The sequence below is a fragment of the Haliaeetus leucocephalus genome, unplaced genomic scaffold, assembly GCF_000737465.1.
Source record: "Haliaeetus leucocephalus isolate CR32 unplaced genomic scaffold, Haliaeetus_leucocephalus-4.0 Scaffold373, whole genome shotgun sequence".
NCBI lineage: Eukaryota > Metazoa > Chordata > Aves > Accipitriformes > Accipitridae > Haliaeetus > Haliaeetus leucocephalus.
Genome location: NW_010972809.1, coordinates 3,375,629 through 3,391,456, shown reverse-complemented (window position 1 = coordinate 3,391,456; position 15,828 = coordinate 3,375,629). Strand labels below are relative to the sequence as shown.

The following is a 15,828-nucleotide window of genomic DNA, read 5'->3' as shown; positions in this document are numbered from 1 at the left end:
AGTGCTTGGATAATTTAAAGGCCCTTAGCTCAAGACTGAACTTCTGGTGAAGGAGGCTGACTTGAGTACTTTGAGACTGCTTGGCTGATGTCCTGTGCACTTTGGAGTGCAGAAGGCCAAGGACTAAGAAACGTGTCACCATCAGACAACTTTTCATCTCTTTCTCTTTTTTAATTCTCTTAATGAGGTAAAAGCATCTTGAGTAGTTTTTGTTTTCTAGTCAGCAAATCCTATGTGCTGTTGCATACCAGTTGAAGAAGCAACGTTCAGCCATGCTTCACTGTTCACTCACTGACGAGCTGCAATATGTAACATTCACTTGTAGCCCGTACACTTATCAACAGCTGGTTCCCCAGAAGCTGTGTGTTTGCTTGTCTGCTAGGTACTTCGGTGCTCTTCAGTACGTCCACCTACAGAGAAATTCAAGAAGGGATGCAGGAGTTAACCATGGGCTTCTGTGGTATGGTCAGAGGAAGACTCAGGGTCAGAGTAACGGGTGTGCTTTGGGGTCTTTTGCTAAGTGCATCTGAACTGCAGACCTTTAGCTAAATGTTGGCCCTACATTAATAGCCCTTTTTGAAAGTCTTTGATTTGCCATTTGTATCATGGTTTATGGCAGTGGCCATAGAAGACCTGGTGGGTTTTTTTGTCTGAAGAGAAATAGTGACTTGGAGGCTAGCTAGCAAAGAGGAGGTTGAAGTTCCTACAGGGAAGGTTTGTGCTCCATGGTAACAGAAGATGGACGGTTGTAAGATCTGATTTGCATCACTGGAGGAAGCTGAGGAGTGTGGATGCTCTTGGGGCATGTCAGCCAGGTCTGTGGCTGAGGGTTTGCACTGGGGTGTATCGTTTCATCATATAACCATAAACACTATTTTGAAATAGTCTCAGCCCTTTGTATTTCCATGTTACTTTTCTGAACTTGCTCAGAGTAACCTGCCATCCGGTATTTTTTCGCGCAGGGCAGAATGAGATAAGGGAGAGAGATGCTGACTGCTTTCACGTTGTTGCTCAGCTTCCAGGGTGGGAAATGTAACACCTCTCCCTTTTCCTTAATGCCCACCCTGGCTCACTGCATGAAACTCTTCACAGTAAAGTCAGAGCTGACTCTCAAGGCCTGCTTTTTGGAATAGTCATAAAGCAGCTTTCTTGTAGCTTGCTGGAAAAAAAAATGCAGTGAAAGTCATCCTGATGACAGCTAGAGGGAAGAAATAACATTCTTTGCAAACTTACATGTAAAGACTAAGAAAAACAAGTGCAAGAGCTGTGCAAGGGAGGGGACTCTATTTGATGCTTGAATGCTACACGCCTGTAGGAAGCCTAATGTTTACAGATACAGGGGTCAAACAGAGATTTCCATTACCAATTGCTCTTAACATTGGTTGTGTGATGCTTCCCCTCTTTTTTCTTTTTTTTTCCTTTCTTTTCTTTCTGTTCTGCTTTGTTCCCTTCTGTCTGTATTAAGCTCTGCAACGTATGTGGTATGTGCGAAAGAAAGGGTAGCAACCTTGCAGCAAAATGAGTGAGTTGATCCTGCCACAATTCCTTTTTTCCTCCCTAAATAATCAAATTAATTAATTAGTCCATTGCTCTGGGGAGGTACTCTACTCTGCTGCCTGCTGGCTGCGCTGACTTACAGGGCTGCTCTCAATTCCACGGTCTCCAGCGCCGGCATCTGCCCCCACTGCAGCTCCCGAGCCCTCCGTGCTTTTGGGGAGGCTGCGGCAAAGGTGCGTGTGCACCCAGGCAGCGTGCAAAAGTAATGCCCCTCTCAAAGCTTGCAGGATGTCAGATTACCCTTTTTCTTCCAGTCCCAGTAGCTGATGTGAGCATGCTCCTTGCATGCATGGCACTGGCAATTTGCCAGGTTTAGTGTAATTTTTTTTTTTTTTTTTTTTTTGAATGAGTGAGTGAATGAATGAATGAATACCTGATTAAGTTAATGAAGCTGAGCCAATGGTGGGAGGGAGCGACTTGGCTGCTGCCTGCTCTAAGAGATCTGGCAGCACATTAGACTTGCATAACACTTTACAGCTCCATGCTGCGCTCCATATGAGCCACAGGAGAGGGCTGCAATAATTACTCGGCTTTTCGATTGAAACCAGCTGCAGGTAGCTAGTCATCCTTTTGTCCATTTCAGTGGTGTCGGGGAGTCACTTGTCTCTGCGCCGCGGATTTCCAGTGGCAGATGGGTAAGATGCTTTCGCAGAAGTGATCACAGCGGTGAGAAAGCATGTTCGTGGCTCAGTGGCTTTTACAAAAGGTCCATTCGGATTTCCAAGGTGTGATTCAGTGGACCCACATGTCCAATGGAGGAATGTTTTTAGTTCCTGAGTTCAAAACTCCTATATAACCTTTATGGGAGCTGCGTGATTTTTATTTTCTCGTTCCTTCTTCAGTTGGCTGGGAGAAGGGGAGCAAAAGGTTTTCTTGTATCTGTTTTTTGTAAGAGAAGTAATTTTAAACCCTTCCAGTTCTTTCTGATTGCTGTTTAAAGCGAGTTCTTTCTGGCAGTCCTGGATGGTACATACCTTTGTTTCTCACATACTTAAATTAAGAGTACTGGCACTGCCTGTTAGCACACCGCCTTCATTTGTCAACGTTCCCTGCTTGAGAGCAACGCTGATGATTTGCATTCTTAGTTGGAACGGGTGGGTTTTTTAATTGCAACTGGAGCCTGTGAGCCTGCTATGTTGTTATAAACCTGCATTACTTCATTTTGTTTTAATTGTTTTCTGCATTGCCTTGTAAGATAGAACGGTCAGGGCAATCTCACCCTCGCTGTGCCTCAGTCAGGTGACACTGGTGATGGATTTGGCTCTCTGTGCCCATTTTATCTGCCCACCGCGCTCCCCTTGGAGCAGGAGAGAGGCTCCCTGCAAAACTGGGTCAGGAAGAGTAACTAGTCACTTGGTTTTGTGATCTGCAGGGCCAGGACAGGCATTTTATGGGGAGAGGAGGTGCAGAAGAGTTGGTCTGGCTTTTTTTTGGCCCATGTGGATTCATACACACATACATGCACTGACCCCTACGACGTTACCTGTGTCGAGATTGCCAGCTTGAGGGTCTGTGCAGGATGAGTGGGCAGTGCTGCAAGGCACACTCAAACGTAGCTGACCCTGAATGAAGAAGAAAAAAATGAATGAATTAGAGAAAGAAAGACGGGAGTGGTGGCGGGGAGGGGGGTGAACTTGTTCTCAGCCTTCTGCAGCACTGGGGCAGCATGCTGCATGCCTCCAGGCCGGGGTGAGCTGCTAGCGTTTCACTTTTGTCGGTGGTGACGGTCAGTGATCCTGATTCGGTGAGGCGTGTGTGCTGGGACTATGAGCAAGGGCTCATGCAAAATTGCTTCAAGTTAAAGCTTTGCCAAATGAAGCCTGAGAGAGAGAAGGCGAGGTGTTGGAATCCATTTCAAGGGGAATTTAATGTCAATTCACGTTTCGCACTTTACAGATGGACTAATTATAGTCTAATTTGCTAGCACGTGGAATCTACCAGAGAAGCAGTCTGCAGGGAGGACTTCCAAGGAAAGGCATCGAGCGTGCAGCTGACCTTTCCAAATCTGCTCCTAAAGCCATGCTCGCACACTGTCCCCTTATCAGCCAGGCTTAAAGGTATATTCCTCCTCATGAGCACCTATGCTTATCTGTAAAATGGCTGCTCCAAGTTGGCTGCTGCTTGCTGGTGTTACTGGCTGGATCTTCAAAGGGGTGAAACACCCCCGGTTTCTGTAATTTTTCGTGGGGGTCTTATTCATGTCTCCTGGCAGCGAAGCCAGGCGTCTCTCTAATCTGTTTTGCAGAAGAAGGAGAGAACGTTAGCGAGCATTTTCAGACACATGGAAGGAGACCTGTGTGACATATCTGCGGTGCAAATGTGTTCATACAGGCATGACAGTTTCTGTCACAAGTTAAAATGAGCGGCGAGTGGGTGTCGCTACGTTTATAGTCACTCATGTGAAATTTTCAATGGAAAATTATGTAGGCAGCTCCCATTGTAGCTGGGCTACATTTTAGATAAATGAAAAACATCAACAAAGTAATTTGAGTATTATACTTGTTTATAAATTAATTCTATTTATTCATTTAAGCTGCAGAAGTGCCTCTAGGGGATGGGTTTAAGAGTAAAGGATGTCGCTGTGCAATATCAGACAAGCTGGTCCTGTAAACCTGCTGTCCTGCACTGGCAGCAGTCGGTGCGGTGCAGGAGATAAAAGATTAGATGCTGCATCTGGCCCCTTGCAGAGCAGCATAGGTGGGATCCACCTTTCCCTCCTGCTGTCAGTGGGGTTGAAGGAGCGCTTTAAAACGTGTGTGGCATCCGTGCTGCCACCGAAGGCGCTGGGTGTGTGTGAAGGGGGACGCTGCCTTCCCGAGCATCTTGGGTTGGTGGTCCCGATGCTCCTGGCACAGCCACCTCAGAGGCTTTGGGAGCGGGGCTTTGGAGGCATTTGGCAGACCTCCGTCAGCTTGTAAAGGCTTCAGCACGGCGTGGTGGTAAAACATTGCGCTGCTGAATCGTGCTTCAGCGTCACACCTGGATCGGCTCTGCTTGCGGGACCGTGCGGTTCGCAGTCAGCCTGAGTTGAAACCCCAGGTCTTTCCTTCATGGCTGCAGATAGAGGTGCTTCGCATAGGGTCAACTGAGGTGCGCTTTCTGCTGTGCAGCTGAGAGAGAAAGCCATGTGTCAAGTTGTGCACGCTCACATGGCGTTGCCCCAGGGCTCAGGCCCTTACTTAGCAGTTAAATCCTTCTCCCCTTCCTCCGTAGGGGCAGAGGGTTCTGGAGTCCAGCGCTTCACCCTTGAAGAAATTGTACTGTAATCAGCATTGTCAGCTCTTGCATTTTTATCACTAGTCTCTGGATATATGACGCAGTTTCACAAAACTCCGGTTCCTGGTGTCAAATGATGAGATGGGAAATTCCACTTTTAGCTAAAATAGTAAGTTTCTGGTCTTGTGAGTTGCAGGGAAAAGATAGAGACCTCGAGCCTGAAAGGCCTCACAGGGCAAGTTAAAAGAAAAAATAATAAAAAAGCAAATAAACTCAACTGTTATCATTTTAAGAAATCTTCTATTTGTAAACCAGTATCATGTGTTTCAGGGATAAGAAGCAGGGCCCGACTCGTGCTATTTGAGCGCCTGCGTTTGGAACTGTGAGGCAAGGGATTTCTGTGCCGGGGAGCGAGGGTGCTGCCCGTGGGGTGGGCTGGGAGGGGGGAAAGCTGCCCGACGTGCCCAGCCCTCCGACAGCAGCCCTGCCGCAGGGTCGGCCTGCGGCTCTCAAAGCAAGTGCTTCCTTGCTTCCAGCCTGCCTGCCTGCCCAGCATCTTGTGCTGCACTCTGTGGTACCACCTCTCTGCAAAGTATGCTGGAAGAGGAGGGATCACCTTTGCTAACAAGTCTTTTGGTAAAAAAAACAGAATAAATGAGCAGGCAGCTGAGACTCTAATCAGATCGCCCATGGTACCTGCAGTCCTACAACACATACATGTAGCCACATCACTACACATGTGCACGGCAAGGTATGCTGTATGTCCAGAGCATGGCATGAGATGTTGAAAATGCGGGCATCTTTTCTGTTGCAGAACCAGGTGACGGCACACAGATAAACTGATGGCAGAAACCTGCAAACTTTTGGAAGTTAATTCCAACTCTTAAATAATTCAGCAGTTAGCCTAACTGAAACCTAAGCTAACACTAGCACTGTGAGAAGCGGTTGCTCTTGTGCAGCTCACCAGCACCCACCACACAAAATAACTATGTGTACCTAACTACAGTGTAACTGTAGTAAAACAGGACTACTGGAGGCACGTGCCCTGCTTAGAACATGCAGATCTCCCCTTATCCTCAAAATTCAGGAGCTAAGTGGCAGGAATGGATAATTAACTGCTGGAGTAGCTTTCTAATAATCAATCTGTATTGCCTGCATTCATGAATGTCATCGAGTGAATTGCTGTCCTGGAACTCCATCATCTGCCCGTCATTTTGGGAATGTATCTTACGCTATTTTTTCCTTCTAAATCTTCCTCTCTCAATGCTAGTACCTACGTATTTGCATCATAAATTTCATGGGAATGTCAAGCCATTGGGCATCTTGCATCCAGTGATGTGCTTGCTGAGGTTTGTTCGTTATTGCTTGCTTTTTATATTGCGTGGAGGCTGTCTCATCTAACTGGGGACATACAGAATAGCTGCTCGCTCTGCAGAAACCTGTACCAATTTGCTGTGGTGGATTTCCAGAAGTATAATAGGAGCTAACACTGCAGTGGACAATCTGTCTTGCAGATGCGGTGTTGATCAGGAATCCTTTCGTTTTGGGAGGAGAATTTCAAATTTTATTAGAGGTTTTCATGTTTCTTATTAATGGATCTCTGCAGTTGGCCCTCCTGGGAAATCTGCCAGAGAGCTGTGAAATCGGTTGGATTGGACAATAAACTCCTATAGCTATTGTTGGCGTGCACTGAGCTGCACATGGCAAGGCTAATGAAATCTGTAGCAGTTACAACTATGAATATGTAGCTGGCAGCAGGCAGGGTGTAGAGCAGGGGGGGGAAGCTGGCATATAGATCTGAGAGCCAGAATGCAGCTGCGGAGCCCTCTGCAATGTGTCTGTCTTTTAATCTCTCTGAATCTGATCCTGCAAGATGCCAGCCTCCTTGGAGGGGAGGGGAGAGGTGGGACGAAGTGCCCTCCCTTCCCACTGATTTCCAGCGTTGCTGAAATTACCCACTCATCCTATCGTGATAGGATGGGCGGGCGATTTGAGGCGGGAGCATCAGACTGTGCTGCTGCTTCTGCCTGGTAACACCCCAGACATAAAAAACCATGTGTCAGGCTCGATTCAAAGGATTATTTTTTTTTGGTGTACTCTTTGAATATTGCATTGATGTCTACTTGCCAGGCAGGACAACAGTGTCTGACAGAGGAGAGACCCAGTTTTTTTATTGTACGGTTAAATGTGAGAATTTACTGGTGATACCTGGAGCTGGAAGGTGAAAGCTGAAAAGTCATAATAATCTGTGTGTTATTAGTGTTTGGGATCAAAGGAGCCTTTTGACAATAAGGGACTGGTTTGAATTGAATATCCCTGAAGTTGGAGGCTGACGGTTGCCCCCCTTGGGTGATGCTCCAAACAATAAGGCAAACGAGTGGGTGGTCCCAGCCCTTGCTCCTGGTGGCACACGTTGGTGTGAGCTTGTTAGCAACTGCAGAAAGGTCAGGGACCAGAGAGGATGAGGGACCAGATTTTTGAAGGTGTTTTAGAGACCTAAAAATGATGTTAGCTACATCACGGGGCTGCAAAAAGTGCCTGATTTCTGAAGGCAGTCAAAGTCCCACCATTTGCATAGGGTGCCGCTGTGGTTTGTGAGTCTGGCCCCACCTTCTGTGCACCCCAGTGGTGGGATGCAGCGTATGTTCACGATGAGTTTGGAGGCTTGCATTGCTAGTTTTACCTTTGCTGCAGTGAACTCTGGATAAATAAAGGAGGTCAGCCCCTTGAGCTATAACCCAGTATCTTCTCATGAGTTTTAAATTTATTAGATGAAATAAATAGAAAAATACTGTTTTGGGAGACATAGTGAGGTTTAAAGTGTCTTGCAGAGAGGCGCTGGAGTTTTGGATGAAAAATGCACATCCTGAGCTCCAGTGAGCAATTCCTTTGGGACCAGAGCAAGCCCAGATGGTGACTCCTCCAAGTGATTATTTTTCTGCCTTAAGCCTTTCCAGGAATTTGAGTGTGGGCAGGCTGCCAGCGGACACTGGCTGTCCAGACACTTAAGCAATGTTCCATGTGTACTCGCTGCCAGAGATACCAAAGTCCAGCTGCTGTCCCTGATCTCTTTGTCCCCTTTACCTTCCCAGCCATAATTACACAGGCATGCACGCACGCACGCACTCGTGTGACACACACTTGTACAAAGTGGGAGCAAGAAATCACCTGGTGTTTGCTCCTCATTTGCATAGCTCACAAATCGTGATCGACAGCTCTGAAGTTAGAGAAGGGAAATCTCGAGAGTCAGAAAAATTACTTGGATCCAAAAAAAAAAGCGTACAAATAACAAACCCCGCGGCACACCGCAGCAGGCAGGCGTTCATCTTTCTAGGACAGCCAGCAAAGAACAGTTTATACCAGGTCTTATACCTCTTGCCTTTGAGACACTCTGTTTGGGTTGTCTCCTTTTCATTGCTTCCCTAGCAAAATCAGTCCTGTCTTATCTTCGCTGTTGCTGGAACTTGAATTATGCTGAAAACTTACCATTTTACTTTTAAGTCTTGAAGTAGAAGTAGGCTGTTTTATGCTGCACATTTGCATTTTTGCAAATCCAGTCCTGTGTCTGTTAGAGTTCAAAGTCTCACCGTGAAGTACTTGGGCTTGGAAAAGTGGGGCAGTCTTCACTGCTCTATGGCTGTCTCATCCCTTGTCTCCGTTAAGCTTGTTCATTCCTCCTTTGCTCTCCAGGAGATTTTGGGCAGCCCTTTTGTTAACGGTGATGATGAAGTCAGCCATATGAAAGATTTACACCAAGCCCCCCCCCCCAAACCCAAAAGATTTAGTATTTGGTATTTTCGAAGGATGTTAGCTTTGATGTTGGAAGCTACCCAAAACTCAGTGGTTCAGTGCTATTTACCAGAACAAAACTTTTGCTTCAGCTCCTGCAGAGTGAAACTTCACCAGGTTTCATACAGCTTCATAGTAGTACTTTTGATGCAGAGAAGCTAAAACCCAGATGCCTCAGGCTTTTGAAACGGCTAGTTTTGGGGAGCCTGGTTTATCTGTCACAGCAAAAGAGACTGGCCCTATTTGCTCCCATGTACAAGCTCCGTGCTCTGTTGCAGGCAGAGGCGCCAGCCCTCTGCTCCCAGCTTTTCCCCACGGGAGTGTATTTAAATTCCGAGTTTGCAGCTCATGTCCATCTCCATGAGAGGTCGGAGGATGGTCTGAGGCCAGTGCGAGCTCCCCGTGGCAAGGGGAGCGGGACGAGTGTCCCGTGTCAAGGGTGTCCCCCCACGGCATCCTCAGGCAGCCGCCTCGGCCAGGAGCTGCCGACTTACCTGCCAAAGCTGACTGCCCAGAGCAGAAGGCTACAGCGAGCTAAAGTTAAGCAAGGATGACTGCGCAAATGTGAGCTCGGCAATTTTATTTTTAGTCGAACTTAAAAATAAAAATCTGTAAGTCATGTGTAATATAATAATTTTAGCTGTTGCCAAGACACGAAGAGCAACTGTTAGGAGGAGGGGGAAGACCTGTGCTGTCTCCTGGCTGCCCTTGTCCGGCCGTGGCCACAGCACCGAGGCAGCAGCGCCGGCGGGTCGGGGCAGGTCGGGGTAGCGGTGCTGAGCCGCCGCTCGGCGGGTGCTGCTGCCCCTGAGCCGCCGTGCTGAAAGCATCACTGGCCCTTGGTCTTTTGAAGCTGCCCTGAGTCCTTTCATCTTCCCTCTCGCCTCAAAGCCAGGGAATCCGCCCTGAAACAGTGCTTTACTCCCCCGCCCGGCTCTATGGCTATTGGTGTTTCATTACTGTTTATCAATATTTAAACAACGGAATAATTAACTTAAGAATGATTGTATCAAACCGTTAGAAGGTTTGGACTTTTCCTGCAGGCTTACAGCAGCTTGGAGGACCATAAACGTAAAGAGTGCTCTTAAAGATAGGTTTAATCTTAGTCTAGTATGTCTTCAAAGTACTGCATGCGCATATAAACATCAGGCTTATTGTTCATTAGAAGCAAAGCGGCAGGGAAAGAAATCCCCCAAAGGAATATTACTTGCCGTAAGATAAGTATCATTACTGCTGCTCAGCATTCACTTTAAAGTAGGCTATATCCTATTTCCATCTTCTTTCACATCCACTCTTAATTCTTTCGCTCTCCATTTTTCTTTCATATAATGCATGCTTTTCTTGTTAGGATGCCAGTCATGCAGGTTGCATGGTTTCTCTGCACCCATTCTTGCATATCTTTCAAAACAGCCAGAAATGCAGATGACAAGTGGTGGCTGGACAGGGCCTGGGGTATTTCCCTGAAAGGGAAGGTAGGGAAAGACTGTCAGCTCCTTTTGCTTTTTTTCAAAGCAGGATGTGTTTTAGTTATGGTGTTTTCCTTAGCAGATAATGAAAGAGTTAGGAAGACTTTGTCGACTTTGTTGCCTTTGGGTGGCTGAAGTCGCAGTAAGTAATGCAGAGCAGAGAAAGCAACTGTTTTGCTCCAACAGCAAAATTAGCCCAATATAAAATCATGAGCTTTTACAGTGGTGGGGGCTCCTGGTTTGGATGAGGAAACCCAAACATGCTTTTCCAAGCAGTCCTGGTGAGGCGTCCCCAGGGCTGAGTTTGCTCAGTGTTTGGATGTGTGGCTGTGGCCACCCGCAGCCTTCCTGGTCAGGCAGTCGCTAAGAAATGGGGATCGGATCCTGCCGGAGATGGAGAAGGTGCTGTCACCTGGCTCCAGCCAACCTGTACGCAGCGGGGAGCATCTCGCAGCGCAGAGTCCTGCCGGGACACCTGGGCATGAGGTGTTAGTAGCAAAGGGAGTTCAAAGCACTGGGGGAAAAAAAAAAGCCCCACACATTAAAAACCTGGCTCAGAGCCATCTCTGGCTCTGGGCTGCTGCCATAAATAGATCGCATGGCCGAGGTTCATTGCCAGACTGGTAAATGAAGGGCACGTGTGCCTGTAATGATCCGTGGCGTGGAAGGGGGACAGGGGGCAGCTGCTGCCTCCGCAGCCCTGCCCGATGTGACATGAAGTCACCCTGGGGGTGACTGGGGTTCAAGGGTTCGGGAGTGACCACCACCTTCCCTCCACACCACTAATAGCTACTTGTTGCTAATGTAAATATTTTGTGCGTGCATGTTCCTCGGGGCTCCCTGCCACGCTCCTGTGCTTTTTAGGACATGGCAGGGTGAAAGCAACGTCATTGTTGCAGGGGAAGGAGAGGCTGGAAGAGCAAACCAGGCATTTGAGAGAGAGGGTTTTCCCAGAGGAAGGAGAAGGCGAGCCTTGGGAAATAAGTGACCACTGCTACGTGTGGCAAGTTATGGCCAGGGAGCTTCTGATCTGCCTAAAGTTTTAATCGTTTTCCTGGTGCATCAGCAGACATGCCCAGGATTTTTGCTGCTGTTTACAGCGCGGCTATCAACTGCTCCTTGATAGGAGAGCAGCAATGCCTGACTGGTTTTTTTTTTTCCCAGAAGTTTTTCCTTTTCTTGCTTGCTGTTTCGGGGTGTCTGCTCATTTGTTCTCATTTCTCAGTGCTGATGATGTGACTCCCCCCTCCCTTACCCACCCTCTCGTTGCAGAATCCAGAGGAGCTGTCGGAGGATCGTGCTCACGGGGAGATGATTCCTCATGAAGTCACTGGATCCCTTGCAGAAATCAAATGTGACTTTCCATTTATCAGACTGAAATCAGAGCCAGCCAGACAGTGAAGCAAGCACAGTGGAGGGGGGACGGCGAAAGATGAAATCCAACCAAGAGCGGAGCAATGAATGCCTGCCACCTAAGAAGCGAGAAATCCCTGCCACCAGCCTGCCTTCAGAGGTGAAGCCAGTCCTGCCAAACGAAAACCACCGTGCGGATAACCTAGCATGGCTCCCCAGCACACCCGGCGGCCAGGGCGGCCTGGGAGGCCGGCACCGGCCCGGGGGGACGTCATCGGTGGAGACAGGCTTGCAGCAGGGTTTGCACAAGTCGCTGTCTGCAGGGCTGGACTATTCCCCGCCGAGCGCGCCCAGGTCCGTTCCAGCCTCCACCACTCTTCCCACAGTGTACTCGCCCGCCCTCTCCCAGTCAGGGACCCCCGTTTCCCCCGTGCAGTACACGCACTTGCAACACACCTTCCAGTTCGTCGGGCCCCAGTACAGCGGATCGTACACCGGATTCATCCCCTCGCAGCTGATTTCCCCAACAGCCAATTCTGCGACCGGCGCCGTGGCAGCGGCCACAGCCGTTGCGACCACTCCATCCCAGCGCTCCCAGCTGGAGGCTTATTCCACTTTGCTGGCCAGCATGAGCGGCTTAAGCCAGCAGGGGCACAAAGTTGAGCCGCACCTGGTCAGGACGCCTGGACTGATTGCCGCCGGATCTCCTCCACCCACCCAGCAGAACCAGTACGTCCACATTTCCAGCTCTTCCCAGAGCAGTGTCAGAAATGTCTCTCCTCCAACCATCCCGGTCCCCCTGCACCCCCATCAGACAGTGATCCCGCACACCCTCACCCTCGGCCCTTCCTCCCAAGTGGTGGTGCAGTACACCGACTCGGGGGGCCACTTCGTCACCAGGGATCCCCCCAAGAAGCCCGAGAGCAGCCGGCTACAGGCGATGCAGGCCAAGGAGGTACTGAACGGTGAGATAGAGAAGAGCCGGAGGTACGGCATTTCGCCCTCTGCCGACATGGGTCTAGTCAAAGCAGGCAATAAACCAGCTCCCCATCATTACGAGACCAGGCACGTGGTGGTCCACTCAAGCCCCGCCGAGTACGGCGCGCGGGATTCCTCAGGTGTCCGAGCCTCCGTCATGGTGGTCCCCAACAGCAGCACGCCCACGGCGGACATGGAGGTGCAGCAGGCCACCAACCGCGAGACCTCTCCCTCAGCCCTCAACGACAAGGGAAGCTTGCACTTAGGAAAGCCGGCCCACCGGTCCTACGCCTTGTCCCCGCAGCAGGCTCTGGGCCACGAGGGGGTGAAGGCGGTGGCGACGCTGTCCCCTCACACCGTCATTCAGACCACCCACAGCGCCTCCGAGCAACTCCCCGTCGGGCTGCCGGCGACGGCCTTCTACGCCGGGACCCAGCCGCCGGTGATCGGCTACCTGAGCGGTCAGCAGCAAGCCATCGGGTACCCCGGCAGCCTGCCGCAGCACCTGGTGATCCCTGGCACCCAGTCCCTGCTGATACCGGTCGGCAGCGCGGACGTCGAGCCGTCAGGAGTCGCGCCCGCCATCGTCACGTCGTCTCCTCAGTTTGCAGCAGTGCCTCACACGTTCGTCACCACCGCCGTCCCCAAGAGCGAGAACTTCAGCGCGGAGCCCCTCACCACCCAGCCTGCCTACCAGGCCACCATGGTGCAGGCGCAGATCCACCTGCCCGTGGTGCAGTCCATCGCTTCCCCCGCCGCCGCACCTCCCACGCTGCCCCCCTACTTCATGAAGGGGTCGATCATTCAGCTGGCCAACGGGGAGCTGAAGAAAGTAGAGGACTTGAAAACAGAAGACTTCATACAGAGCGCGGAAATCAGCAACGACCTGAAAATAGACTCCAGCACTGTGGAGAGGATTGAAGACAGCCATAGCCCGGGCATTGCCGTGATACAGTTTGCGGTTGGGGAGCATCGAGCGCAGGTAATGGCAACGCGTTGGTGGGGGGGGGGGTTGGACTGGGGTGCGTGCTTTGACCCCACGGGTGCAGCTTTCTTCAGCACATCTCAGTCGCCTTGGATCCATGCAGGGTTGGTTATTCATCGTTCATATCCAGCTGTGAGACCAGCTCTGGTCCAAAAATCATCCCCCTTGCCACACCAGGGGAGCCATCAGGGTCACACCAATGACAAACGTAGTCTCTTGGATATAAACCGGGTCTTTCTTATAGCTGGAGAACCCACAGGAAGAATTACATCATCTTTTTTGATTAAAATATAGAACAGTGTAAGCAGTACGAGAGGATATATTTTGCATTTTGATAGATGATTTTTACCTTCCACACCAGAAAGCTCAGTTTAGACTCAGCTCAAATCCTACCCTTGAGAGAGAGGGTAGGGCACAAGGCAGTGAATTTCCATGGCTTGAAAACTTGGAGCTGCCTGGGAATAGCTCCATCACACACGTAAGTTACTGAAACGCACTACAGAGTTTTACTGAGGCTTTGGTTGTGGGTGGTTTAAACACTGTACAGCTCACATAATCTGTGTGTTCAAGGGAAATTTGGAAAGAAAAACCATCTAGGTGGCTGGGCAGGCTGTGCTTCTGACCTTTGTTTCTCATTGGTTCACAGTGTAGGAAGCAAACCTGTAACTTTCCAAAGGTATTTGTTGGTTGAGAATGAGTATGTATTGATCATAAAGCGTTATCCTGATGCTGTCCATTTTCTGAGCGATTTAGATTCTGCTGCGTTGAGGCTGGACCAGTTCAGCTATACCGGATAGCATTTTGCTTCCTAGAGGTACTCATTTTAAATAATCGTGTTGCAAGTCTTTTTGGTCTGGTTTGAGTGCTGTGAACTGCAGCATCTGCAACCCCAATGCTGCATCCTCAGCACTGGAGAACCAGAGTGAGAAAGAGAGAGAAGCTGGATGTGGACACGTGTAGTAAAGCACCTCAGGATGACAGTTTGGAGAAGAAAAACGAACAGCAATGGTACCGAGGAGCAGATTATAGGAAAAATTTCTTACAGTCACAGCAATCTGTGACCTGTCTTTCCCCAGTTGCGCATACGTGGTAAATCTATGTATATGACACATCCACTTTCTCATGTCAAACGTGCAGATTCCCTATGTGGTTTTGTTCATGTATGTGTGTGCATCGGCACAGCTGATAGAACTTGGGCCTCTGGTGCTTTCGGTATAAAGATGTGACTTTTTCCCCACCGCTCAGCTGTATTTTGGTGCATCACAGGCTTCGTGATTAGAGGAACCGTCCTTGGATCAGGACCAGTTACTATAATTTTCCCTGGTGCCTTGAATAATGAGATTTCAAAAGTAGCAATCTCCCATCTGCAATTTTCATCTTGCTCTCATTTCTCTCCCTGCAGCCAGGCCACCAGTCTCTGCACCAGCAGAAGAGGTACAAATTAGCAGGTAGCGTTTGTGTCATGTCTCGTTCGCAGATCTGTCAACGCAGGCGATGTGTTGTAGTCCTGGGCGCGGGGAAGAGCGCCTTTGCAGGGGGTGGAGTGCCATCCTCTGGCAGAAAGCAAGCCGAGTCTGAGGCCGTAAAAATCCAGGGCCAGGCACACGGGTCTCACCCAGCAAAGTGTCACCTTACAGAGAAGCCTATCAGGAGCGGGCTGACATCATCGCAGCCAAAATACTCCCCAGCTGTGTTTCCCACCGGGGATGCTTCCAGAATGGAGGGCGAGTCACGCAGAGATATGATTAGAAACGGGCGTTTAATTTAGGTTTCCTGCAGATTCCAGGACTTGGGTCTCTTCCCAGATCAGCTGTGTCCCTGCATAGCTGGGACGGCTCTGCCAGTTTTCCCTTGCCTGGGTTGAGAGAGAGCGAGCGAGAGAGCATTTCTACATGCTTGAAGTCTCCATGACCTCACTCTCAGCCCAACGTGGCTATATGAAAGCATTTAGCTTTATTAGCAGGCATGCGGCAGTCATTACTTGCTAGAAACTTGCCTGCGTGAAGAGGGCTTAGTCTTCTCGTTGAAAGAACAGTATTTAGTCATGCTGTGGTGCTGCTGCACTTAAATATATCTTGAATCCAGAATACAGTGGGGATACATCTGCATGTGTAGCGTAGCTTCGCAAAGTGTTTTATTACAATTAAGTTTCAGTTGCATACATACTTCTGGAATGAGGAAGCTTTTTGAATGGTATTATCAAGAGAGTGTAAGTTGTAAAGAGTAAGTGCCATACAAAAATAGCGTTGTTATCATTAGCTTTGGCTTACTTACATACTCCTCCCAGGGATTTCTGGGAAGTCATTATAATATTGATGAATTCGTATTTTCAGACTCTGTGCAAACATTAGCTAATTTTCTCACCAATTGAGGGACAGAGGTAGGAGATTATTTTTAGCTGAGCATATACAACTGTAATGTAAATAGGGAGGCATCTTGCAGCTGCTATTGTATCGTATCATGGCAAGCCCGCAGCTGCCTCTC

General features: G+C 49.3%; 1 protein-coding gene across 5 annotated transcripts in view; it reads left to right on the top strand.

Moving 5' to 3' along the window:
- The window catches only part of ATXN1 (ataxin 1), a 226,459-nt gene that overhangs the window by 200,641 nt on the left and 9,990 nt on the right, over positions 1-15,828 (top strand). For all 5 annotated transcript variants that reach the window (XM_010573186.1, XM_010573185.1, XM_010573183.1 and 2 more), the window contains one exon: positions 11,301-13,341. In XM_010573186.1, the coding sequence (XP_010571488.1) occupies positions 11,461-13,341 (1,881 nt within the window). In that variant the 5' untranslated portion in view covers positions 11,301-11,460. The remainder of the gene's footprint in view (positions 1-11,300; positions 13,342-15,828) is intronic.